The sequence below is a fragment of the Hyperolius riggenbachi genome, chromosome 6 (genome assembly GCF_040937935.1).
Source record: "Hyperolius riggenbachi isolate aHypRig1 chromosome 6, aHypRig1.pri, whole genome shotgun sequence".
Taxonomy (NCBI): domain Eukaryota; kingdom Metazoa; phylum Chordata; class Amphibia; order Anura; family Hyperoliidae; genus Hyperolius; species Hyperolius riggenbachi.
Genome location: NC_090651.1, coordinates 98143921 through 98171366, shown reverse-complemented (window position 1 = coordinate 98171366; position 27446 = coordinate 98143921). Strand labels below are relative to the sequence as shown.

The following is a 27446-nucleotide window of genomic DNA, read 5'->3' as shown; positions in this document are numbered from 1 at the left end:
CCTCAATATTATTCTCACCTCAGGTTCCCTTGAAAAGTGCAACGCAAAGACAGTGGGCCCAAGTTTTGGTGACCCTTTCCCCAGAAAATTCACATAATTGTGCAGGTTTTCTCAAGAAAATACACATATATGCCCAGAAAATACGTGCAATCATGTCGGCAGATATGCCCAGAAAATACGTGCAATCATGTCGGCAGATATGCCCAGAAAATATGTGCAATCAAGTCGGCAGATATGCCCAGAAAATACGTGCAATCAAGTCGGCAGATATGCCCAGAAAATACGTGCAATCAAGTCGGCAGATATGCCCAGAAAATACGTGCAAACAAGTCGGCAGATATGCCCAGAAAATACATGCAATCAAGTCGGCAGATATGCCCAGAAAATACGTGCAAACAAGTCGGCAGATATGCCCAGAAAATACGTGCAATCATGTCGGCAGATATGCCCAGAAAATACATGCAATCATGTCGGCAGATTTGCGAAGAAAATACATGCAATCATGTGGCAGACCTGCCCAGAACATACACCTGCTAATATAAATAAAACAAAAACATTTACTCACCTGCAGCAGCAGACCTCCTGTCCCAGCCTCCATCCGGCGCGCAGCTCCCATGGGTGGTTGGGTGGATAGGTAGCCTAGTGGGTGGGTGAGTGGGTGGGTGGGTTGGTAGCCTGGTGGGTGGGTGGGTGAGTGGGTGGGTTGGTAGCCTGGTGGGTGGGTGGGTAGGTAGCCTGGTGGGTGGGTGGGTAGGTAGCCGGGTGGGTAGGTAGCCTGGTGGGTGGGTGGGTAACTAGCCCGGTAGGTAGGTAGGTAGCCCGGTGGGTGGGTAGGTAGGTAGCCTGGTGGGTGCGTGGGTAGCCGGGTGGGTGGGTAGGTAGCCTGGTGGGTGGGTTGGTAACTAGCCCGGTAGGTAGCCGGGTGGGTGGTTAGGTAGGTAGCCGGGTGGGTGGTTAGGTAGGAAGCCTGGTGGGTGGGTAGCCGGGTGGGTGGGTAGGTAGGTAGCCGGGTGGGTGGTTAGGTAGGTAGCCGGGTGGGTAGGTAGGAAGCCTGGTGGGTGGGTAGGTAGCCGGGTGGGTAGGTAGGTAGCCGGGTGGGTAGGTAGGAAGCCTGGTGGGTGGGTAGGTAGCCTGGTGGGTGGGTAGGTAGGTAGTCTGGTGGGTGGGTAGGTAGCCTGGTGGGTAGGTAGGTAGCCGGGTGGGTAGGTAGGAAGCCTGGTGGGTGGGTAGGTAGCCTGGTGGGTGGGTAGGTAGGTAGCCTGGTGGGTGGGTAGGTAGCCTGGTGGGTGGGTTGGTAACTAGCCCGGTAGGTAGCCGGGTGGGTGGTTAGGTAGGTAGCCGGGTGGGTGGTTAGGTAGGTAGCCGGGTGGGTGGTTAGGTAGGTAGCCGGGTAGGTAGGTAGGTAGGTAGCCGGGTGGGTAGGTAGCCGGGTGGGTAGGTAGCCGGGTGGGTGGTTAGGTAGTTGGGTGGGTGGTTAGGTAGGAAGCCTGGTGGGTGGGTAGGTAGCCGGGTGGGTAGGTAGCCGGGTGGGTGGTTAGGTAGTTGGGTGGGTGGTTAGGTAGGAAGCCTGGTGGGTGGGTAGGTAGCCGGGTGGGTAGGTAGGTAGGAAGCCTGGTGGGTGGTTAGGTAGTCGGGTGGGTAGGTAGGAAGCCTGGTGGGTGGGTAGGTAGGTAGCCGGGTGGGTAGGTGGTTAGGTAGCCGGGTGGGTAGCTATCCGGGTGGGGGGCCCGACTCCTATCCTCCCTCCCTCCCTTCCTTCCTCACCTCGGGGGGCCCCCTCCCGATATGCGCGGCGGGAGAGCGAGCGGCAAATGCAGGAAGTCTTCAGGGCTCTCCAGGCATCCGCTAGAGGCCCAGCCGCTAAGTCTCCAATATGTCTCCAACTGGAGACATATTGGAGACCAAGCGGCTGGGCCTCTAGCGGATGCCTGGAGAGCCCTTCCTGCATTTGCCGCTCGCTCGCTCTCCCGCCGCGCATATCGGGAGGGGGCCCCCCGAGGTGAGGGAGGGAGGGAGGATAGGAGTCGGGGGGCCCCCCGGGAATAAAATAATAAAAAAAAAAAAATATAAAAAAAAAAAAAAAATACTTAATGGGCCCCTGAAGAAAACGGAACTTCAGGGGCCCTCGTGCGGCGGCACGGCCTCCTTTTTGCATGTGATCGCTGTAGAAATTGCTTGGAGCAAGTGATGGTGGAGAATAACTTCATTCTTGTGTTGTGTGCCCCCCTACAGGCATGTTTGTGGCCTTTTTAATATGTTTTTGTAAATCTGCAATTGGGATCTTTTACTCATTGCTGGTTTATTTACATGCTGCTGCATTAGTAAACCAGGCCCTTTGAGTTCTTGTCCTGTGATCAGCCTAGATTATGTTTATTGGCCATGTTTTTTCCTTTTTTCAGTTCTTCCATGCACAAACAAAAAACTCAAAAGCGGGCATCAAAGTTACCGGTAAGCAATCTGTTAAGTTTTCTTTTGACTTTTTTTTGTCCCTTATTTGTATATTTAGTAGGTGGGTTGTGAAGGGACATGGGTTATTTACAAACGCACTTTAAATTTGACATTGATAGCGCATGTAAAATTCATGTGTTGTGTGCACACCTACGTTATTTGCGCAAAATACAATACGACTTACGTTATTTGCGTACGTTGCAGTTCTTGCGCAACTTGTGGTACACAGTTTATGTAACGCTTTGCTAAGTTTTATTTGGGCTATCAGAGCAAAGTAAAATTTTACATCCTCCATCGTCTTTTTTCTTTTTTAATTCTGTTCCTTCTTCTGTACTTTTTATTGTTTAAAGGGAGTCTGAACCAAGTATATATATATATATATATATATATATATATATGTGTGTGTGTGTGTATAAAATGGATACTCACCTAAGGAGAGGGAAGGCTCTGGGTCTTATAGAGCCTTCCCCTTCCTCCTATGGTCCCTGTGTTCCATTGCTGGATCCCCTGTTAGCAGTCTCGGAGTATGGAGTGGCCCGTGGCCGAAGATTGCCCAAGCCTCCCACAGAGGCAGAACTGAGCCGCATCATTTGGAGACTGCTAATGGGGAGTCCAGCGATGGAATGCTGGGAGTAGTAACATGGGGGGGGGGGGGGCTGTTTTGTAGACTTGTTCAAAGGATTCTTGTTCTCTAGCACCTAGGGGGGACCTATGGTACTACCTGGTCTAGGGCTGCACGATTTTAGGGGAAAATCGAAATTGCGATTTTTCTCTCAGAAATCGCAATTTCGATTTTCCCCCGATTTTTTCAAATCCTGCTTTTTGCACTTCGGGGGGGGGGGGGGGGGGTGTTCACGGTCCGCAATGCCTGCCCGGTCCGCTGTCTAACTTGCTTCTGGCCCCGCTGTGCGCTGATTGGCCAGAAGCAGTGAATATGCATAAGTGTTAATGAGCGGGGGGCGGATCCACTCGAGAGAGCGGCCGGGCACATACAGCATTTCATTAATCACTGGCTAGCGATGGAACGATGGCAGCGGTAGGCGGAGCTGTACAGAGCATACAGCTCCGCCTACCGCTGCCGTCATTCCATCGCTAGCCAGTGATTAGTAATGCTGCATGTGCCCGCCGCTCGCTCGAGTGGATCCGCCCCCCCCCCCCCCGCCCGCTCATTAACACTTATGCATATTCACTGCTTCTGGCCAATCAGCGCACAGCGGGGCCAGAAGCAAGACAGCGGACCGAAAAACCGAAGGCACTGACGATCAGCAGATCGTCTTGCCTCGAACCGCGGTTTCGGTTTTGAACCGAAAAACCGTGCAGCCCTAACCTGGTCACCTCTTTAATAGAACAAATAGTAACGTTCACCAAGGTAAATAGGTAAGGGATTAATTCTCACCCCCACCTATTTGCCATAAAGGGTTAGTGCCAAAATAAACACAGTGACTGAGTAAGTTCCTAATCAGCTTGATGGAGGTCCCTATGAGGCAACATTTGGTGTACCGTTATATTGTAGTGGTCCCGCTACTGAAATACAACAGTAACTAAAAAACCCCTACATGTTTCACCTCCATATAGGAGGCTTCATCATGGGAGAAATAAAGTGCAAGGTGCCAGGATGGAAAATGCATGAAAAAAATAACATATAAATATACAGTTCATTTACAATATAGCAGTATTTTGACCAGATATACAGTCAACAATTGTACTTTGACATAAAATCTATCTATAATAATCATATTAACACACATTTATTTGAAAGGCTTTTTGTTTTTTGTAGCATATACATGGCTCTCTCTAATGTGTATCAATGTTAATATTCCACTATCCTGACTACAAGTGCTAATGTGACTGAGAAATCTTTGGCCAGCGTTACCAACATCTGTCACATGAAGGCCTAAATCTTTGTTGTTTAACATACAAGTGGTTGGAAATAATTAAATAGAAGGGTTTAGGGCTTATTGTTGCCTCAATCTGTGCTATATATTTCTGCAGCTCGGGATGTGGAGTCACTCAGAAAAAGCATTATTGACAAACTGGAAGCCATGAAGGAGTCCCCTCCTCCTGCATGTCCCCCGCTAGAACCAATCAGGTATGACTAAACCATATATACATATAGCAACCAATCAGAAATGACCTTAAAGGATGAGTTGAAGTCTGTATTTACCAATTTGTAGTTCTTTTTCTACCTTCTAATGCTCTCAGGCTATGAGGCAGCAATCTACCATCCTGGTTTCATCTACGTATAGAGTACAGATTCCAGGAAGTGATCAAGGGAGGCAATCCGCAACCAATGGCTTGGAATAAAAATCCATTGTGTTTGTCTGGCCAGTCTACCCAGCAACGAATAATGAACTACACCTCTATATAATTAGACAGTAACCCTGAAACTGAGGGTCGCAGTTGCCTCGCAGTTGCAGTGACATACAAGTACATGATAAACAAACAAGGGTAATCCATTCTGAGGAAGGTACTTACCTATAAGTGCTTACAGTGTAAATGAATAAAGGGTTGGGTGAAGCGAGTCATGACTGGGAAGTAGAGAATGAGCAGGATTAGTAGCCAGGTCACATGATATACTTGTTTGGAGAGGTGAGTGTAAAGAGGAACTATAACCAAGGATTGAACTTCATCCCAATCAGTAGCTGATACCCCCTCCCCACAAGAAAGCTTTACCTTTTCTCAAATGGATCTTTAGGGGAGTCAGTACGGCTGAAATTGTGGTGAAACTCCGCCCACAGTGTGATGTCATGACCATGTTCCTGACAGTTTGCTATCTGTGAATAATGGCTTTTTCCAACTGCCAAGCAAGCATTATCTCCCTCTGTACATGGAACTCTCAATAACAAACAATCCACACAGATCATCTGGCAGAACTAAAGATGTCAGCAACAGTGAGGCTGTAGAAACACTATGAGCGCTTTCTGAGTGGTTTTCTGACCCTCATCGATTTCTGAGTGTTTTTTTAAATGCTCCCATTGATTTGCATTAAAATCGTGGTAAAATTGCAGCAACTGCGATTTTTTGAAATACTCGCTCGTGGTGATTTTACCGCGATTTTAATACGGTTAAAAGTTAATGGGAGCATTTTTTTTAAAAAAAACGCTCAGAAAGCACTCATAGTGTGTCTACCGCCTAATACATTTCAGAATGTAAACCAGGGAGAGGAAAGATTTTACAAACACTAACTAAATAATAAGTGAATACTGTTAAAAATAAGCTAATTCATTTAGTATGTTTTTTTTTTCACCACAATTCCTCATTTCCCCTGTGCACAATTTTCTATGTTTTTCTGCATGTGAACACACAGACTCTAAAGCTTATGCAGTGTTCACACCCAAAAGGTTTTTCACACTTCTTTTTGGACGCTGCACGCTTTTTTACATTGAAAAGGTGTAGTCACAGAGAACTACTGCACAGGCGTGGCCGTGCTGGTGTGGAGGCAGAACAGCCGTGCTAGTGCATGAAGTGGAGCACAGCATGCATCTTCCAGAGGGTCCCGGGGAGTGGCAGAATCCACAGGCTCCAGACGGGCAAAAATGGCACAGGAAATTTTGGCGCACCATGCGCCGCCATAGGTCATGATGGGAATTACAGCTATAGCGGCACTCAGACAGTAGTTTGGGTGCCGTCAAATTACAGTCCCCAAATTACTATAAAAACAGCGTCATTCGGCCGCCAGCTAAAATACATCTTACCCCTGAGTTTACAGCGGCCTGGAGAGTGAGTAGTAATTAACGCCACCGGGACTTTTGCAATAGCAGGGTGAGACGTTTTTTAGGTTTTCCCTGCGCCCAAAATACTCTGCTCCTTAATTACATGCATGCCCACAGCTTTCCACCTTCTTAGGTAAGTATGTGTTTTCTGACTGGAGGTTTGCCTCAAATTAATTTTAAAATTCAGATGACAGGAGCTAGTGAGGTAATGTGACGATGAAATAAGCTCCCAGTCAGTATTACCCGCAGATAAGCATGAAGAGCTGTGGTTATTGGGATATTAAGTTGCTGGGAGTTACTGCACTGTGCAATTTGGCCATTACATTTCTGATTAAGAAACACAAAGTTAAAGGAATACTATCGATTCACATATTTTTTTCAATTGACACAGGAATTGTTTGGGAAGTGCTGCTAAGTACTGGTGTATACATTTTAGTAGCAACCTCCTTGTTTACTGTTATCAAAATACTTTCAAACTTTACTGACGCCAAAACTGACGTAGACTGAGCCATGAGGAGAAGGGAAATTTCCCTCACACTTGATCAGTTAACTCTATTTGTAACTCTGTGTGTGACAGAGAGAACAGCAGCAGCTCCTGTGTCCTGTGTTTCTGACTGAAGTGTTTGCAGAGAGCACAGGAAATGTAACTAATTGTCACAGCTTTTCATACTGTTTTTGCTTTCAGAGTTTGATATGTTTACTATTTGCTTTCTGTAGTCTGATATGCTACTCTGGCTGTGCATTTAAGCAGACACCCCTTCTGCAATTGATTTGTCCCAATATAGCTAAATCCTACCCTCAATAAATTACAGCTTTTGCCTCTGATATTTAACATGAAAAGTAGGAAAATGTTTACACAGCTACTTAGACATTATTTGTACATTGTCATTTTAGAACACTTGGGTATTTATAGTATTCCTTTAAGAGAGAGTTATTGTTGGTGCCCAGTGAGCAAGAATGTGTATAATATCTCTCCTGTATTTGCAGCATGATATCGTAAAGCCTGTTGCTATTTTATTTAATGATATCCATAGATCTTTGGAAATATTGACCTAAACAACCCTCTTATCGCCTGCAGCACCACTGAGGTTGAACAGTTCTTCGAGAACAATGATGAGGCATATTTGCTCCTTATATTTGAACGCCCCAACATGTATATGGCAAGAGAGGCAAGTATTACATATAGAAAGCACCGGCCACAATTCATTATAAAGTGAGTCAAAGCAAACAATTATCTTTTCTAAAGTTTTGGATAGAGTGGGGAAAAGCTAGGAACTTCTTTGGGATTTTAATTGCTGTCTCTGTGCCCTTTGAGATTAAAGAGGAGCTGTTAGGTATAAGGTCTCAGAGAAAAAAAACACATATATCAGTAGCTAAAGATTGGCTGTACTTACATTACATATGCATTTCACTGTCCACGTTTGGATTTCACAGAATTTTTATATAGTATTTGCAGAGAATGATGCTCCTGACAGCTCATGGCAGGTTCCATGTTTGTCTGTCTCCTATGAAGTTAATTGTGTCGTCATGTCCTCCCTGCTTCCTGATGATTCGACTCAGAAAAAAGACAACACTACTGTACAGTGAATATTAATTAGCCATGTGGCTAGGAACAATAGCGGACTCATGCAGTATACTCTGCCCGGAGATTTGTGCTGTGAGCTGGACTGCGTTACAAGCTGTTGTAACATGAGCTTGTAACTTCTCACTAGCAGCCGAGGGGAGGACCCAAGGTGGGAAGAAGCAGCCCCAGAATGCTTTGCAGTATGGTATGCGGCCTCTCTGCCTCTTAAGAGCTTGGGAATAACAGCCTTGCTGTTCAGCACACATCAAAAGTAAGAGAGATTTTTAACTTCAGTATTGCCTTTTTGGCTTCCTTCTAAACTGTTTAACACAGGAGAATAGAGGTTTAACCACTTCAGGACCACAGTCTTTTCGCCCCTTAAGGACCAGAGCCTTTTTCTCCATTCAGACCACTGCAGCTTTCACGGTTTAATGCTCGGTCATACAACCTACCACCTAAATGAATTTTACCTCCTTTTCTTGTCACTAATACAGCTTTCTTTTGATGCTATTTGATTGCTGCTGCGAGTTTTACTTTTTATTATATTCATCAAAAAAGACATGAATTTTGTCAAAAAAATGACTTTTTTAACTTTCTGTGCTGACATTTTTCAAATAAAGTAAAATTTCCTATACATTTGAGCGCGAAAGTTATTCTGCTACATGTCTTTGATAAAAAAAAAAACCATTCAGTGTATATTTATTGGATTGGGTAAAAGTTATAGCGTTTACAAACTATGGTGCCAAAAGTGAATTTTCCCATTTTCAAGCATCTCTGACTTTTCTGCGCACCTGTCAGGTTTCATGAGGGGCTAAAATTCCAGGATAGTACAAATACCCCCCAAATGACCCCATTTTGGAAAGAAGACATCCCAAAGTATTCAGTGAGAGGCATGGTGAGTTCATAGAAGATTTTATTTTTTGTCACAAGTTAGCGGAAAATGACACTTTGTGACAACAACAACAAAAAAAAAAAGTTTCCATTTCTTCTAACTTGCGACAAAAAAAAAATGAAATCTGCCACGGACTCACTATGCTCCTCTCTGAATACCTTGAAGTGTCTACTTTCCAAAATGGGGTCATTTGTGGGGTGTGTTCACTGTCCTGGCATTTTGGGGGGTGCCTAATTGTAAGCACCCCTGTAAAGCCTAAAGATGCTCATTGGACTTTGGGCCCCTTAGCGCAGTTAGGCTGCAAAAAAGTGCCACACATGTGGTATTGCCGTACTCAGGAAAAGTAGTATAATGTGTTTTGGGGTGTATTTTTACACATACCCATGCTGGGTGGGAGAAATATCTCCGTAAATGACAATTTTTTTATTTTTTTTACACACAATTGTCTATTTATAGAGATATTTCTCCCACTCAGCATGGGTATGTGGAAAAATACACCCCAAAACACATTATACTACTTCTCCTGAGTACGGCGATACCACATGTGTGGCACTTTTTTGCACCCTAACTGCGCTAAGGGGCCCAAAGTCCAATGAGTACCTTTAGGATTTCACAGGTCATTTTGAGAAATTTCGTTTCAAGACTACTCCTCACGGTTTAGGGCCCCTAAAATGCCAGGACAGTATAGGAACCCCACAAATTACCCCATTTTAGAAAGAAGACACCCCAAGGTATTCCATTAGGAGTATGGTGAGTTCATAGAAGATTTTTTTTTTTTGTCACAAGTTAGCGGAAATTGATGTTAATTGTTTTTATTCACAAAGTGTCATTTTCCGCTAACTTGTGACAAAAAATAAAATCTTCTATGAACTCACCATACTCCTAACGGAATACCTTGGGGTGTCTTCTTTCTAAAATGGGGTCATTTGTGGGGTTCCTATACTGCCCTGGCATTTTAGGGGCCCTAAACCGTGAGGAGTAGTCTTGAAACCAAATGTCGCAAAATGACCTGTGAAATCCTAAAGGTACTCATTGGACTTTGGGCCCCTTAGCGCACTTAGGGTGCAAAAAAGTGCCACACATGTGGTACCGCCGTACTCAGGAGAAGTAGTATAATGTGTTTTGGGGTGTATTTTTACACATACAGATGCTGGGTGGGAGAAATATCTCTGTAAATGACAATTATTTGATTTTTTTTACACACAATTGTCCATTTACAGAGAGATTTCTCCCACCCAGCATGGGTATGTATAAAAATACACCGCAAAACACATTATACTACTTCTTCTGAGTACGGCGATACCACATGTGTGACACTTTTTTGCAACCTAGGTGCGCTAAGGGGCCTAACGTCCTATTCACAGGTCATTTTGAGGCATTTGGATTCTAGACTACTCCTCACGGTTTAGGGCCCCTAAAATGCCAGGGCAGTATAGGAACTCCACAAGTGACCCCATTTTAGAAAGAAGACACCCCAAGGTATTCCGTTAGGGGTATGGTGAGTTCATAGAAGATTTTATTTTTTGTCACAAGTTAGTGAAAAATGACACTTTGTGAAAAAAACAATAAAAATCCAATTTCCTCTAACTTTTGACAAAAAATAAAATATTCTATGAACTCATCATACACCTAACAGAATACCTTGGGGTGTCTTCTTTCTAAAATGGGGTCACTTGTGGGGTTCCTATACTGCCCTGGCATTTTACGGGCCCAAAACTGTGAGTAGTCTGGAAACCAAATTTCTCAAAATGACTGTTCAGGGGTATAAGCATCTGCAAATTTTGATGACAGGTGGTCTATGAGGGGGCAAATTTTGTGGAAGCGGTCATAAGCAGGGTGGCCTCTTAGATGACAGGATGTATTGGGCCTGATCTGATGGATAGGAGTGCTAGGGGGGTGACAGGAGGTGATTGATGGGTGTCTCAGGGGGCGGTTAGAGGGGAAAATAGATGCAATAAATGCACTGGGGACGTGATCGGAAGGGGGTCTGAGGGGGATCTGAGGGTTTGGCCGAGTGATCAGGAGCCCACACGGGGCAAATTAGGGCCTGATCTGATGGGTAGGTGTGCTAGGGGGTGACAGGAGGTGATTGATGGGTGTCTCAAGGTGTGATTAGAGGGGGGAAATAGATGCAAGCAATGCACTGGCGAGGTGATCAGGGCTGGGGTCTGAGGGCGTTCTGAGGTGTGGGCGGGTGATTGGGTGCCCGCAAGGGGCAGATTAGGGTCTAATCTGATGGGTAACAGTGACAGGTGGTGATAGGGGGTGATTGATGGGTAATTAGTGGGTGTTTAGAGGAGATAAGAGATGTAAACAATGGATTTGGGAGGTGATCTGATGTCGGATCTGCGGGCGATCTATTGGTGTGGGTGGGTGATCAGATTGCCCGCAAGGGGCAGGTTAGGGGCTGTTTGATGGGTGGCAGTGACAGGGGGTGATTGATGGGTGGCAGTGACAGGGGGTGATTGATGGGTGATTGACAGGTGATCAGTGGGTTATTACAGGGAATAACAGATGTAAATATTGCACGGGCGAATTGATAAGGGGGGGTCTGAGGGCAATCTGAGCGTGTGGGCGGGTGATTGGGTGCCCGCAAGGGGCAGATTAGGGTCTAATCTGATGGGTAACAGTGACAGGTGGTGATAGGGGGTGATTGATGGGTAATTAGTGGGTGTTTAGAGGAGATAAGAGATGTAAACAATGGATTTGGGAGGTGATCTGATGTCGGATCTGCGGGCGATCTATTGGTGTGGGTGGGTGATCAGATTGCCCGCAAGGGGCAGGTTAGGGGCTGATTGATGGGTGGCAGTGACAGGGGGTGATTGACGGGTGATTGACGGGTGATTGACAGGTGATTGACAGGTGATCAGGGGGGATAGATGCATACAGTACACGGGGGGGGGGGTCTGGGGAGAATCTGAGGGGTGGGGGGGTGATCAGGAGGGAGTAGGGGGCAGATTAGGGACTTAAAAATAAAATAGCGTTGACAGATAGTGACAGGGAGTGATTGATGGGTGATTAGGGGGGTGACTGGGTGCAAACAGTGGTCTGGGGGGTGGGCAGGGGGGGGTCTGAGGGGTGCTGTGGGCGATCAGGGGGCAGGGGAGGGGGAAATCAGTGTGCTTGGGTGCAGACTAGGGTGGCTGCAGCCTGCCCTGGTGGTCCCTCGGACACTGGGACCACCAGGGCAGGAGGCAGCCAGTATAATAGGCTTTGTATACATTACAAAGCCTATTATACTTGTTACATGCGGCGATCCGGGTGCTAGTAACCCGCCGGCGCTTCCGAACGGCCGGCGGGTTACAACGAACGGTGGGCGGAGCCAGTCCCCGGCGGCTGATCGCGTCACGAATGACGCGATCGCCGCACAGCCACTCCCGCAGCCGCCCCCGCCGATGGGCGTATTGCGGTCGTTTGGGCCCGGTCTTTGCCGCCGCCCATCGGCTGGGGGCGGTCGTTAAGTGGTTAAATTAGCTTTTGTAGCCTGACAGTTACTCTTTAAACAATTGTCTCTATAGATCTAATTTTAAATTTAGGTTTTAAAGGTTTAAAATCTAGGTTTGAATACTTAGCTGTCTCACTGGAATCTGCTACCTTAAAGGACAACAGTAGCGAGAGGTATGTGGAGGCTGCCATATTTATTTCCTTTTAAGCAATACCTGTTACGTGGCTATCCTGCTGATCCTCGGCCTCTAATACTTTAAGCCATAGACCCTAAACAAGCATTCAACAGATCAGGTGTTTCTGACAAGATTAGCTGCATGCTTGTTTCTGGAGTTATTCAAACACTGCTGCAGCCAAATAGATCAGCAGGACTGCCAGGCAACTGGTATTGTTTAAAAGGAAAAAATATAAATTGCTTTTTAACCCTTAGAGTAAGAAATGGGAACACAGACAAGTTCTAAGTGGATTGGTTCTATGTATACACCTGTTTATATCACATGCTAAAGATGGAACTTTAGCTACGTTCCAATGTCTTGAAATCACTATTTTTGTTGCCAGCAAAATATTAGCAATAACAACATTTACTTGCTGGCCTTTATGAGTAAGTATCATCAGTATCATATAAGCATAATTTCCCATTTCTCAGGTGGCCCTGGACATGGTGCAGTATGACGGTGTTTCGGTACGGAGGGTTCTCAATACACAGGAGGATCTCGTCACAAAGTACCAGGTGACGTCCTTGCCGTCTGGATACCTGCTCAGTAGAAATGGATCTATTAGCAGAATACAGTTGTAAGTATCGCTGTGAATGGTATAGTGCCTTCTGTGTCGCTAAATCTTACTAATGAAAAACAAATTAAAATTAGCACTATGTAACCTACAGTCCGAAGCAATGCATTAAGTGTTTAAAAAATAATAATGCAAATAACTTATACTCGTTTCACACTATGACAATCTGCTTTGTAGCCATTTTGATGACTTCAGTGTGGACTGTAGTATCGTTCCCTGTGACCCTCAATCTAACTGACTTGCTTCTCTCTAATCTGTGCCATTCTCAGCCACCAGATTCATTCACCTCTTCTCTCACTCCTCAACTGCTGCTCCTCTCTGCCAAGCTCGTCACTGGCTGTCAGTTAATCAGAGAATCCACTTAAAACTCTTAATTCTAATTTACAAGGCTCTCCACAATCTTTTTTTCCTGTGCATCTCCTGACTAATTTCCTGAGAGAACTCCAACCACAACCACCATTCTGAACACAACCTTCTTTTGTCCACTTCTTGAATCACCTCCTTGCATTTACCAAACTTCTTATATGCTTCTCCCCTTTTTTGGAATACCCTTCCAAAACACATCCTTGAAGCGTTTAAAGCGGAACTGAATATTAAAAAAACAACAACGTGTTTCACTTACCTGGGGCTTCTGCCAGCCCCTTGCAGCCTTCATGTCCTGCGCTGGTCCTCCCAATCCTCCGTTCTCCTGCCTCCAGCTAGTTTCGGCAGCTAGCTATTAGCGTGGGACGCTATTGTGGGCGGGAATGTGAAGAAAGTTAAGCGTGGATTGGGGCGCGCAGGCGCAGCTGCCACGTCAACAGCAACGAAACTAGCTGTCGGTGGGAGAATGGAGGGTCGTGGAGGACCGGCAAGGGACAGGAAGGCTGCAAGGGGCTGGGAGAAGCCCCAGGTAAGTGAAACTCTTTGGTTTTTTTAGTATTCAGTTCCGCTTTAAACACACACTTAAAACTCACCTTTTTGGGTGGCCATTCAGATGCAAAAAAGTCAAGTTGATGCAGGATTATGCAAATTTTGTAGGAAACTTTATGTAGCTTAAAAATGGACCAATTGAATCCCACCAAGGTGGAATTTAATTTCACCATTTTAACGTTACATACATTTGCAAACAACATTTATATCAAATCAGATTTTTTTGCATCTCATTGAACATCCCTACTTCCCTTTTCAGGCAAGCATACAATCTAACTCAGGTCACTCTATTCAGCCTCTGAAAAAAAAGTAAATATAATTTTAAAAAATTTACCACCTCTGGATACTCATCTTTTATACTGCCACACCTCTTGTTTTCTCCCTATTCCTTAAGATTGCAAGCTTGCAACTGCAGATGGTTGAGCTAGCCAGCATGGGGCTTCACATCCTGAACAATACCAACACAGATTGTCTATGACAAAGCCCCTTTCCCATGACAAGACCAAGGGACTCTTCCCCATCTCAAGCTCCGGGTGGTGGGTTAATGACCCACACATCTGATCTGGTGGAAGATTCTGGGGGTACTTACGGTGGAATATGTCTTTCCCTGGAAAATAAATAAAGGTAGTCAATTGGTACCTACCCTACCTATTTATATTAACCATTTCAGCTGCCCAGACATGATCCTCACGTCCAGCTGGCTGCTCTGCTGCGGTGCTGCGCTTCGGCACGCTCCCCCGTGCCCCCGTGCTGTTCCCCGGTAGCCCTGTGATCAGTGAATGGGAACATGGTTCCCGATCAAATTCCCCAGCAGAAAAACCGATGGTCTCATCAGAGGCCGCGGTTTTTCTGAAAAAAAAAGTTCTCCATCCTCCTTATGCTTCTGGTAGGCGAGGAGATTAAACAAAAACTCAATGTGGCCATCTTGTGGGCAAATAGTAAAATTACATCTACATGCATGTTTTAAGGCAATTTACACACATTTTAACATTTAAGATTAACTGTTTATTTCCCACACCAAAAAATGACCCAAATAAAATTTTCAATGGAAAAAACAAATTACAATAATAAAAAAAAACATAAATAGTTACCTATTAGTTACAGGGTCTGAACTTTTTAAATATGCATGTGAAGGGACGGGAGTATACTACGATTTGTTTTAATTATAAGCTTGTAAATAGTGATGGCCGCAAAATGGAAAAAATGCACCTTTATTTCCAAATAAAATATTGGCGCCATACATTGTGATAGGAACATCATTTAAATGGTGTAATAACCGAGACAAACGGGCAAATAAAATACATAGGTTTTAATTATGGTAGCATGTATTATTTGAAAGCTATAATGTCTGAAAACTGAGAAATGATGAATTTTTTCATTTTTTTTCTTAATATTCCTGTTGAAATGCATTTATAAAAAAATTATTTTTAGCAAAATGTACCACCCAAAGAAAGTCTAATTAGTGGCAGAAAAAACAAGATATACATCAATAACTTGTGATAAGTAGTGATAAAGTTATTAGCGAATGAATGGGAGATGAAAATTGCTCTGATGCATAAGGTGAAAAATCCCAGTGGGCTGAAATGGTTAATTTAAAGGAAACTTGTGAGCTAGATACCTACATAGAGAGAAGCCATTGGAAGGCCCAGTTTCTTCCCCAATCCGTACTAGTGCCGACTGTTGCTATGCAGGAATCCTCCAAACATATCACGAGCAGATTCGGCTTACTGCGTAGATGCGGCCATACTTGCCCATGCGCAGTACGGGTGCAATCCTACACGATGGGGAGCGTGGCTAGAAACTAGAATAGGGCCCCAGCCAGCGGCGGTGGGGTAGAGGAAGACAGAGGAAGCCTTTGGCGCATCCAGAAGCTCCCCTCTACATGAGGCTTTGAGACTTTTTTTTTAAGGTCACAAATGATCGGGGAAAAAAAATTTCTTTTTTGACCTCTCCTTGTTTCATTGGTGTATTTCTGTCTCCTCTTTTTCTTCTTTCTTCTGCGTGATTCTAATTTGTGACATCATCTTCTGATGTGTAATTTTGTTTTATTTTCATCTGTGTTTCTTAAAACATATTTTCTCATCTTCCGTCTTTTTGGAAGTAGTATATTTGTCTGCAAACATGTCAGATCGTACAGCAAGGTCAATGTAACAAAACTACAGAAAGTCTTACCTTTATCATTCTCCTGTAGCACAGGAGGTGAAGGGCACGCTATATCAACACAGACACACACAGCAACTAACAATGCCAGCTGGATCACCATAACAACAAGCAAAGTCCAGTTTCATTATAAAATAAACATAGGTGGCAGCTGCACAAATCTTTTTGCTATGGACCGTCTTTAAAAATGATATTTCCATTTCAATGTGCAGCCAACAAAGCCTTGTAATGACACGGTGGGGCAACCCACTCTGAATAAAACAGAGATTTAAGAGGGCTTTGTTTGGACAAATAAAAACTACCTGGGTAGCTATGGCTTACATTTAATGGTCATAAACAAAAATAGAGGAAATGAGGAAGGAGGAAAATCATTTTCCTCACCACTGTACTCGTGATTCAGTAGCCTGTCCTGAGCTTGCAATTTCGTTTGTAAAGTTTGCCCTCTAGTGGCCACATTGTATTATTGAAGTGTAAGATTACTGTAGATAACATGCAATCAACTAGGGCAGTGTTTCTCACACTTTTTTGGGTGAGGGCGCCCTTGATGGCTTTGACATTTTTTCAAGGCACCCCTTGGCAACAACTACCAAAATGCTGTTATAACCCTTGTTAGGCACTAGGCAGCACCCACTCCAGATTGTAAGTAACCCCCATTAGCAGGACAAGCATTTCCTTACCTAACCTGTTCAACTTAAACACAAAGGTTAACTGGCAGTTTATGCAGCCGCATTGTATATCAATGTGGTTGCATTACCTGATGGCAATGCAGAGAGGATGGGGATAAATGCCAAGGCACCCGGGGAAGAGTTTGAGGCGCACCAGGGTGCCGCGGCACCCAGTTTGAGAACCTCTGAACTAGGGCAAAATCAGTTGGGGGAAATGGAGAGGTTTCTTGTAACAATTTCCTCGTAATTTCTTGTGTGTATATAAAATACATTTAATGATTTTTTTTTTAATTAACCACTGCAGCCTACAGCATTGTTTCACCTTATGCATCCGAGCAACTTTCATCTCCCATTTATTTGCCAATAATGTTATCACTGCTTATCACACTTATATGGTCTATATCTTGTTTCTTTCCGCCACCATTTAGGCTTTCTTTGGGTGATACATTTTGCTAAGAATTATTTTATTCTAAATCCATTTTAACAGGAAGATTAGGAAAGAAATGGAAAAAATTCATTATTTCTCAGTTTTTGGCCATTATAGTTTGAAATTAATACATGCTACCGTAATTAAAACCTAAGTATTTTATTTGCCCATTTGTCCCGGTTATTACACCGTTTAAATGATGTCCCTATCACAATTTATGGCACCGATATTTTACTTGGAAATAAAGGTGCATTTTTTCAATTTGCGTCCATAACTATTTACAAGCTTATAATTTAAAAAATTATAGTAATATACTCTCTTGACATGCATATTCAAAAAGTTCAAACCCTTAGGTAACTATTTATGTTGTTTTTTGTTGTAATTTTTTTTTTTTTATTATTAAACATTTTATTTGGGTAATTTTTGGTGTGGGAGGTAAACAGTTCATTTTAAATGTAATATTATGTGTTTGTTTAATAAGAAATGCATGTGGGTGTAGTTTTACTATTTGGCCACAAGATGGCTACAGTCTAAAAAGTCCTGGAAGCAAAAGTTCTCGCTTCCAGGAAGCATTAGAAGGACGGGAAACTTTTTTTTTGTGCAGAAAGACTGCGGCCTCAGATAAGAGACCACCAGTTTTTCTGCTGGGGACTTCGATCGATGAATGGGAAGTATGTTCAATGTACATTTAAACTATGTTCTATGAACTATGTACATTTCTTCCAGAGTGAGTAAAATGAGAGATAAATTACTTTTATCCTATATTGCTGTCACTCGCAGTAGGTAATAGAAATCTAACAGAACTGACAGGTTTTGGACAAGCCCGTCTCCTCATGGGGGATTCCCGGGGTTTTCATTATTTTCAAAAGCACTTAGTGAATGGCAGTTGCTCCGGTCAACTGCCAAAAAAGTGTGCAGCAAGCAGGGAGGCTGGCCAGCATCTTTGTATAAATCCTTTTCAGGGAGTGTCTTTATAAGGAATAAAGGCCATGCTGAGAATCCCCCATGAGGAGATGGACTGGTCCAAAACCTGTCGGTTCTGTAAGATTTCTACTACCTACTGTAAGTGACAGCAACATAGGAGAGTAATTTTTGGATTATTTTACTCTGGAAGAATCATACTTTTTACTTGTATGAACATGTATTTTACAATTTTTTTTCACGATAGTGGTCCTTTAAGCTCAATACTGGATCAAATGGTGATTGCAGTATATGTGATTTTAGTTTTGCTATTTGATACAATACTGTACACAGCACATGTTTAAAGTCCTAGTCCACGATTGTGTTTTTTAATGCACGTTGCATTGAATATTTCTTTATATGCAAAAATTCAAACAAAGTTTTGTGCATTGCACATTTTAATACCTGGATGTCTTGGTTTACAAAGCTGCTCTCCTGTTCTGTCAGATGCAGAGTGCCTGGGAGAACTGATATACAGTATGTGAGCTTTCTAGGCTCCACCCTCTAGCAGAGCAGAGAGTAGACCCTGCCCCTCCTCCTCTCTGTCCTCCACAGGTTGGAGCAGAGGGATAATAGGAGCAGAGTCAGGTGATAGCTCTGTGCTGGGGAAGCAACTTCCACTTTCCTTACTTTGTATTTCCAAAGGCAACCTTTCTGATATGGCTGTATCAGTAATGAACATCAGATTATGCCATACAAAGTCTTTAATTGCTGATAAACTGAAAATATTTTCAAACTATTGGATGTGTCTCCAAATATACACAGGTGCAGATTTATTATTTTTGCCCTCTATATCAGGGGCCTTGTGCAGCCACTCCACTTTCATACCCATCTTCATCCTTCCATACACAGCAGCTTCCTTATTCCATCTATAGCAGCCACCCTCTTGTATGTGCAGCAGTCACTTCTTCCATGTACAGCGGCCCCTGCTGCCAGGGCATTAATATTCCTCTTCCATGTACAGAACCCTCTCTTTCCATGTATAGCTCTTTGATGTACTGAAGCCCCACTACCATGTGCAGCAGCCCTCATGTGTGCAGCCTCAGACCCGTCCTGTGGCCTTTGCAGAAGTCTGGCCCTGTCTAGCAACAAGTAACAATCAGGTCTGTATTAGATGCGCTCTACAGTTTTCCCTCTTCTGTGTCTTCTGCAGGGCAAAGGAGTCTCGAGCAGAATACACCAAGTTCCTGCGCTCTCTGCCTGGGGTGAAGAAGCTAAATCTCAATCTCATCGGATGGCTGGGAAAGGAGGAGAAGAATCTGACAATGAGACCCACAGATGGGTACATGGAATTTTACTGTAAATCTTCTATGCCCGACAGTGATGACCTATCCTATCTGCTGTAGGAATGCTTAACTGCATCATGCGTTTTATCTTTAGTCATTTACAGCATAGCAGGCTTTAAAAAGTGTTGCTAGGTAGAATCCCAAAAATGTCTTCCAGTATGGAGTCATGGCAATAGTCAAAGGAAACATAGCTGGTCTGACCCACAGGAGCAGATAAGAGCCATTTTGTTTCTGACATTTTTGTGTTCTCTAAGTGCACAAATAGTAGTAGGGAGAAAAAAGAATGAAAACGTTGCAAAGTGAGAAGTTAAACAATGGAAGAGAGATCAAGAAATGATTGATATTCTTTATGTTATTCATTTGATCCTCAATGTGTCTGGAAGTAATCGTCTTTACTACTGTCAGACATGAAAAAACAAGACAGCACCAACTGCCATTATCTATAACCATACCCAACAAAAATACGATAGGCTAAAAGGTTGTTATAGATGTACATATGCACAGAGGGAGATACTGGTTACTTGACAGTTGGAAACAGCTGTTATTTCCCACAATGCAGCAAGGTTCACAGAAAGGAAACTGTCATGGCCATGACATCACACTGTAGGAGGGGTTTCACCACAATATCAGCCATACAGATGTCCCTGATAATTTATTTGAGAAAAGGTTAAGATTTCTCATGGGAAAGGGGATATCAGCGACTGATTGGGATGAAGTCCAATCCTGGGTTAAAGTTTCTCTTTAACGGGTACCTGAAGTCACAGGTAATATGATGAGATAAACATGGGTATGTACAGTCCCTATCCAACTTCGAACTTGGCTAAGTGCCTTTTTCTTCTTTCTCACTGTAAGGGTTAAAAATTCAGGGCTCTAAATCAGAGTTTGTCTGCAGTTAGACAGTAGGGTAGCTTTCACTGCTGTCTAATTAGGTGTTATATAACTGTGAGAAAAACAGATCGGAGTACAGGAAAGAGATAGCAAGTTCAAGATTTGTCTTTATAGACCCTTAATAACATAAAAAACACACTCATGTACCTGAGACAGTCAAAGCTTTAAACACAGATTTTAACTTTTAAAGTTTACCTGCAGGAAAGAAAGTACCCCATATAAAGTACTCACCTCTGAAAGGCTTCCCCGTCCTCCTCCACCACAGAGTCCCCTGATAAAATCACTTGTGGACAGCTCACGCATGCACAGAAGCATGGATCAGGCTGGATCAAGCTGAGCCCGATCAAGGCTTTTATCTCCGGAGCCCAAGCGGGTCCATGCTACTGTGCAGGCTCAGTGGGGTGCACCACCGCAGTCTCATTACCTGGCTGAGGAGAACAGGGGAAACCTTTCTAGGATCCAGAGGCTTCCCTCCCAAAGTAAGTATGCAAAATTGGCCATGGCTTTAAATAAAAAATAAGGCAATGGGATTCCAGGAAAATCCTATTCAGGATTAGGGCTAGGAAACAGTTTTTATCTCATCAGTTTATATTCACTCGAGGTTTGCTTTAAACCAAACATCAGAGTTCAGAGAGGAAGATGTAAGGTGCACAAAGTGTGGATATTGGGAAAATCATTGGAATCTCAGATTCTTGGTTTGAAGTCTATGGGCTTGATTTACAAAGCGGTGCAAAGTGTTTGCACGCCTGTGAAAAGCCCTTTATCACGCCTAAACTCAGTTTAGGCGTCATAAGAAGAAACTCGCGCGATCTCCCGCGCGCAAAGTTTTGCGCGCGTAGCGCACCGCGCTGCGCGCGCAGTGTACCGTGCTTCGCGCGCAGCGTCCATTGAGCCCTATGGGACTTTGCGTGCGCGTTTGCGCGCGGGAGCTTCGCGCGAATAGCAGCACAAATCTGTGATAACTCAGCTTTGCACGGCTTATCACGCCTAAAGTCTTTTAGGCGTGATAACTGAGTTATCACCACTTTGTGAATCAAGCCCTATGGCTTAGATCAGTGTTTCTCAACATTTTATTAGCATGTACCCCTTTTAAAACCCTGTACTCACCAAGTACCCCCTAGCATAGTAAACATTATCACAAGTACCCCTTGACAAATATATATTTAATCGTAGTACATGATAATTAGTTCTAAACAATTTTCAAGCATTTACTATTGCTTTTAATTAGCTAAAACACTAATTTGGTGTTGTTTAAATAAGATTTATAATTTTCTAAAACTCCAAATTTGTTATTCTTGGTTAATTATATCAAGCCCGGGTACCCCCTGGAACCATCAGAAGTACCCCTGGGGTACGCGTACCACACGTTGAGAACCTAGGGCTTAGATTAATCTGCCCTGTACACCAGTGGATACCTGAGTAAGCCCAGGGTGTGCAGGAATGACTTGCAAAGCTCCTCTCACTATGCTGCATTCATGCATTATTATTTTTGGACATGGTAACTCTTAAATACCTTCTACTACAAGAAACCAGCTTTGATTTTTCCATTATACCGAATGGACAGATGGCTTCATTTGGCCCATTCTCTGACTTAGAAACCTGAATTTGAAGGAAGTACAAGTTAATAGTTGCATTTGTTGAGCAAACCCTTGCTATTTTCTGCTTCTAGCTCCAAGGTCTACATGGCGGATCTTGAATCGTCTCTCCATTACTCTTTGAGGGTTGAGGTTGCTCGCTTTTCCACGTTTCAAGGGGAACGTCTAAAGTCTCTTTCCAACTATATCAGTGTGCTGACAAAGGTATGTGGTGCCAATGCACTTCAGGGCAATAAAAACGTAGATTAGGGCTGCACGATTTTAGTAAAAAATTGAAATTGCGATTTTTTTTCACGATTTTCTTTAAAGGGAAGGTCCAAGCAAAAAAAAAAATGAGTTTCACTTACCTGGGGCTTCTACCAGCCCCATGTAGCCATCCTGTGCCCTCGTAGTCACTCACTGCTGCTCCAGTCCCCCGCTGGCAGCTTTCTGACCTCGGAGGTCAGGGCCGCATTGCATACATTTTTACGCATTCCAGCTAGTGCAGGAACAAAAATGTATGCGTTGCACCACTAACGCGTAAAAATGTATATGTTAATGTTCCTGCACTAGCGGGAATGCGTAAAAATGTACACAATGCGGCCTTGACCTCCGAGGTCAGAAAGCTGCCAGCGGGGGACTGGAGCAGCAGTGAGTGACTATGAGGGCACAGGATGGCTACATGAGGCTGGTAGAAGCCCCAGGTAAGTTAAACTCATTTTTTTTTTTTTGCTTGGACCTTCCCTTTAAATCAAGCTTTAGCACTAAATTCACATTGCCCCCACTATACTCTGCTAACACCTGATGAACCACCAATACACTACATCAGGGGTGCCCACACTCTTTCGGCTTGTGAGCTACTTTAAAATTTGCAGAGGCCATTAGATCTACCAACGTCCCAAATGCTAAGCACGCCCCCCCCCCCCGCATAGGTTAGCCAGGTATATGTGCGCTCAGTATAGGTTAGCCAGGTATAGGGGCCCTCAGTGTAGGTTAGCCAGGTATAGGGGCCCTCAGTGTAGGTTAGCCAGGTATATGGGTCCTCAGTGTAGGTTAGCCAGGTATAGGGGCCCTCAGTGTAGGTTAGCCAGGTATAGGGGCCCTCAGTGTATGTTAGCCAGGTATAGGGGCCCTCAGTGTAGGTTAGCCAGGTATAGGGGCCCTCAGTGTAGGTTAGCCAGGTATAGGGGCCCTCAGTGTAGGTTAGCCAGGTATAGGGGCCCTCAGTGTAGGTTAGCCAGGTATAGGGGCCCTCAGTGTAGGTTAGCCAGGTATATAGGGGCCCTCAGTGTAGGTTAGCCAGGTATATGTACCTGCAGCGTAGGTTAGCCAGGTCCTCTGGACTCCTGGAACCTCCGGCAGGCAGGCCGCTGGCCAATAAGGATGCAGGCTAGAAGACGCGGCGAGGAGAGAGGGAGCGCGGCCGCTACCTCATGGCTGGGGGCGGCGCCGGGCACGTTACATACCGAGAAGGCGGTCGCAATCTACCGGTAGATCGCGATCGACCTATTGGGCAGCCCTGCACTACACTTATGCTAACTTGAATCTTGATGCCCCACCAATTAAACTCTACTGCACAATGCTAACCTCTGATTCCCATCAATAACACACTAAGCTAACCCCTGATGCCCACCAGCTATGCTACAATGCATTACTCTAACACCTTCTGCCCCCATTCCCAGCTACACGACACTTAACCTCTGCAGCTACAATGACTACTCTGCAACTGCCACTGTGAAGCCTGAAGCACTAGGCAGACAGGCTAGTTAAAGTAGTGGCTAAGCTGAAAGGGCATGAAACAGAGCTGTGACAGAGAGCACAGCAGGACCAGGCAGATAGAGCTTACACACAGACTGTATACAGGCTGTATACAGCACAGTCCTGTTAAAGCCAGTCTAGCTGTCCGTTTACACAGACAGCTCTAGCTGTATTCTGATCTTTGCTGTCATTACTGGTGTCACTGCCCATATTGCTATCTGATGGGATGCGAGGCTAAGACTGATTTTGGGATGCGAGGAGATGCGAGGCTAAGATCGCTCAAAATCACTCTTATCACCCGAACGACAGTCTGTACACACGCCCGATTTGGCGTATGGACGACTGAACGACGGGACGTTCAAACGACCCGTCATTCTGGAAAAATCCGACATGTGTATGGGCCTTAAGGATCCTGCCCTTTTGACCTCAAAATGCCAGCAAAGCTTGTTACAGCTAAGAGCTGTCTGTGTAAACAGACAGCTAGCGTGGCTTTAACAGGACGCTGCGCTGTGTGCTGTATACAGCCTGTATAGTCTGTGTGTGGTCTATCTCTCTGCCACGTGTTCTCTGGTCCCACTGTGCAAGAGAGCCTGGGTGACTGTGCGGTGGATCAGAGAAAACAATGCGTGCTTCAGCGCAGCCAAGGCAGCTAAAGGAAGAGAGAGAGAAAGAGGGTATGCGGCTAGATGAAGCTGGAGGCAGCCTGGAGCTTACCGGGGACTTGCGTGGAGGATAATTATGCTAAGAACAGTAGCAGGACGACAATATTACATGTAGCAGCAGACGCGAAGAGGGGGCAGAGCCGACTGCTGGAACTAGGAAGCCGGCTTCCTATCTGAAATAGCGGCAGTATCACTCACTATCCTCCTTCTCACAAGTGCTGCTGGCCGTGCATTCCTCGATTCTGTGCCTCACTCCTCCTCCCTCTGGAAGGAGGAAGCGCACCATAGTAACAAGCCGGTGATGTACGTGTGCAATGCTAGGGACAGCATTGAACGCGGAAAAACAGCCGCAATGAAAAAAAATCGCCACTCTGACGATACTGAAATTGTCATGATGCACATTGCGATTTCTATTAAAAAACGATATATCGTGCAGCCCTCTCAGCGGCTTTTGACACAGTCGATCATGAAATCTTACTCAACAGGCTACAAGAGTACTGTGGCATAGATTGCATTGTTCTCCGGTGGTTCAACTCCTTCCTGGCTGGCAGAACACAAAGGGTAGCCTTAGGGCCCTTCCTCTCCAACCCTGTACCACTAAAATACGGTGTACCTCAGGGCGCAATATTATCCCCTTTACTGTTCACCATATACATGCTGCCACTTGGAGAAATCATACAAAAACATGGCCTGACATATCATTGCTATGCTGATGACACCCAGCTATATTTGTCATTCAAACCTGATGTCACAGACCCTACTCCACAAATAAACGCATGCTTAGCTGAGCTTCAGGAGTGGATGAATAATAATTGGCTAAAACTTAATGCTGACAAAACTGAGGTTCTTGTTATCGAGGGCCAGGGCTCAACAGCAAAGCAGCCCCAGTCTCAACCAACACCGCTAAGGATAGGGAGCTCAGACCTGAACAACTCAGACTGTGTGCGCAGCCTGGGAGTACTGATTGATGGGAAATTAAGCTTCAGGAATCAAATCTCAGCTGTTGTGAAACATTCCTTCTTTCACCTAAGGAATATTGCAAGGATTAAACACCTAATTCCTTCAGAGGATCTTCCAACCCTAGTTCATGCCTTCGTCACATCAAGGTTAGACTACTGCAACGTCCTCTACACAGGCCTGCATAAGAAAGACTTACGCCGCCTGCAATTAGTACAGAATGCCGCCGCAAGGCTGTTAACGAGCCAACCCCGCCATTGCCACATAACACCAACCCTGAGCTCACTCCACTGGCTACCGATAAAATGGAGAATTCTGTTTAAGATTGGCTTACTGACATTCAAATCCTTGCACAATCTGGGCCCTGGATACCTGAAGGACTTGTTGCAACTACATCACACCCCCCACAATCTTAGATCAAAAGGACGTAACACCTTGGTCACCCCCAGAGTCCACCTCAAAACCTTTGGAGACAGAGCCTTTTGTCATGCTGCCCCTACACTTTGGAACTCCCTGCCACACCCAATCAGGACAGCCCCATCCCTGGAAGCATTTAAGTCTAAACTGAAAACCTACCTTTTCAGTCTGGCATTCATGAACATCTGACTATCTCCTCTGTAACACAACCCAGCCTGAAACCCTGTATTAATCTGAGACACAGCTATGCGCTTTGAGTCCTATGGGAGAAAAGCGCTTTACAAATGTTATTGTATTGTATTGTATAATAGTTTACTAAACGGTCATACAGTAAAGAGCAGTGAAATTACTTAGTGATAACTAAAAAAAAAAATCCACTTGTGCAGAAAGGTTCCTGTGTTTTTATGCTGCTGCACATGCTTGTATATTGGATGTAAAACTTCACTGCACATGCCCCCAAACAGTACTAAGGTGAGATAAAGAAATCCAGCTGGCTTATATCAGGAACAGTGCTTAACGTCCCCCTTCTTTGGTCCAGTTCAGTCTGGCTTTAGGAAACATCACAGCACTGTAACTGCCCTCATCCAAATATGCAACCTGCTCATAGCAAGAGACAGAGTTCCATTCCATTCTGATACTGCTAGACCTGTCTGCAGCCTTTGATACAGTTGACCATGACATCTTGATAAACAGGCTACAGGAATATTGCGGCATTGTTGGAATAGTTCTTCAGTGGTTCCAATCCTTCTTGAGTGGCAGAACCCAAAAAGTGTCTAGGGGATCCTTCCTGTCCACCTCTATACCACTTAAGTATGGGGTGCCCCCAGGCTCAATCCTTTCTCATCTGCTTTTCACAATTTACATGTTACCGCTTGGAAAACGTATCCAAAAACATGGCCTGACATACCACTGCTATGCGGACGACACCCAACTATATATTTCCTTCAAGCCTGGTGTGACAGACCCAACTTTAACTATAAACGCCTGCTTACGTGAACTACAGCAATGGATGAGTGACAACTGGCTGAAACTAAATGCTGACAAAACTGAAGTCCTTCTGATCGGAGGGCAGAGCATGATAACAAAACAACTTAATTTGCAGTCTTCACCACTGGGAATAGGAGGCACGGATCTACATAGCTCTGATCATATGCGTAGCCTGGGAGTTCTTATTGATGGGGATTTAAACTTCAGAACTCACATCTCTGTTGTGGTGAAATCATCCTATTTTCACCTGAAGAACATCGCAAAAATAAAGCACCTCATCCCCCCAGAAGATCTACCAACCTTAGTTCATGCCTTCATTACCTCCGGACTGGACTACTGGCAATGCTCTCTACACTGGCCTTCCAAAAAAGGACTTGTACCACCTACAGCTGATACAGAATACTGCTGCCAGACTATTAACCAACCAACCCCGTCACTGCCACATAACGCCAGTCCTGCACTCCCTTCACTGGCTACCTATAGTTTGGAGGGTCCTATTCAAGATCGGCGTACTGACATTTAAATCCCTGAATAATCTGGGCCCTGGATACATGAAAGAAATGTTGCAGCTGCGTAGCAATCCCCGCATTCTCAGATCCACAGGTTCTAATAATCTAGTCATACCCAAAGTCCACTTGGAAACGTTTGGTCCCAGAGCCTTCTGTCATGCTGCTCTTACGTCAACAGATGAGGACAGCTCCATCTCTGGACGTGTTTAAATTCAGAGTGAAAACTCACCTGTTCAGTTTGGCATTTGCAGAAATATAACTTTTGTTGTGTGAAGACTTCATCCTACTACCAACTAATGAATCTGAGAGAGCCTAAGCGCTTTGAGTCCTATTGGAAAAAAGCCCTATAGAAATGTTATTGTATTTTATATTATTATAGTTGCAACTATCAGGTGACCAGCAACCGTCTGTTGACCGCCATTTGTTTGGTATAC

At 44.5% G+C, this 27446-nt stretch overlaps 1 protein-coding gene across 1 annotated transcript in view; it reads left to right on the top strand.

Moving 5' to 3' along the window:
* The window catches only part of QSOX1 (quiescin sulfhydryl oxidase 1), an 83696-nt gene that overhangs the window by 44856 nt on the left and 11394 nt on the right, over window positions 1–27446 (top strand). Inside the window, exons 3-8 of the mRNA XM_068239716.1 lie at window positions 2400–2448; window positions 4441–4537; window positions 7240–7330; window positions 12708–12853; window positions 19128–19256; window positions 21818–21947. Of these exons, the coding sequence (XP_068095817.1) occupies window positions 2400–2448; window positions 4441–4537; window positions 7240–7330; window positions 12708–12853; window positions 19128–19256; window positions 21818–21947 (642 nt within the window). The remainder of the gene's footprint in view (window positions 1–2399; window positions 2449–4440; window positions 4538–7239; window positions 7331–12707; window positions 12854–19127; window positions 19257–21817; window positions 21948–27446) is intronic.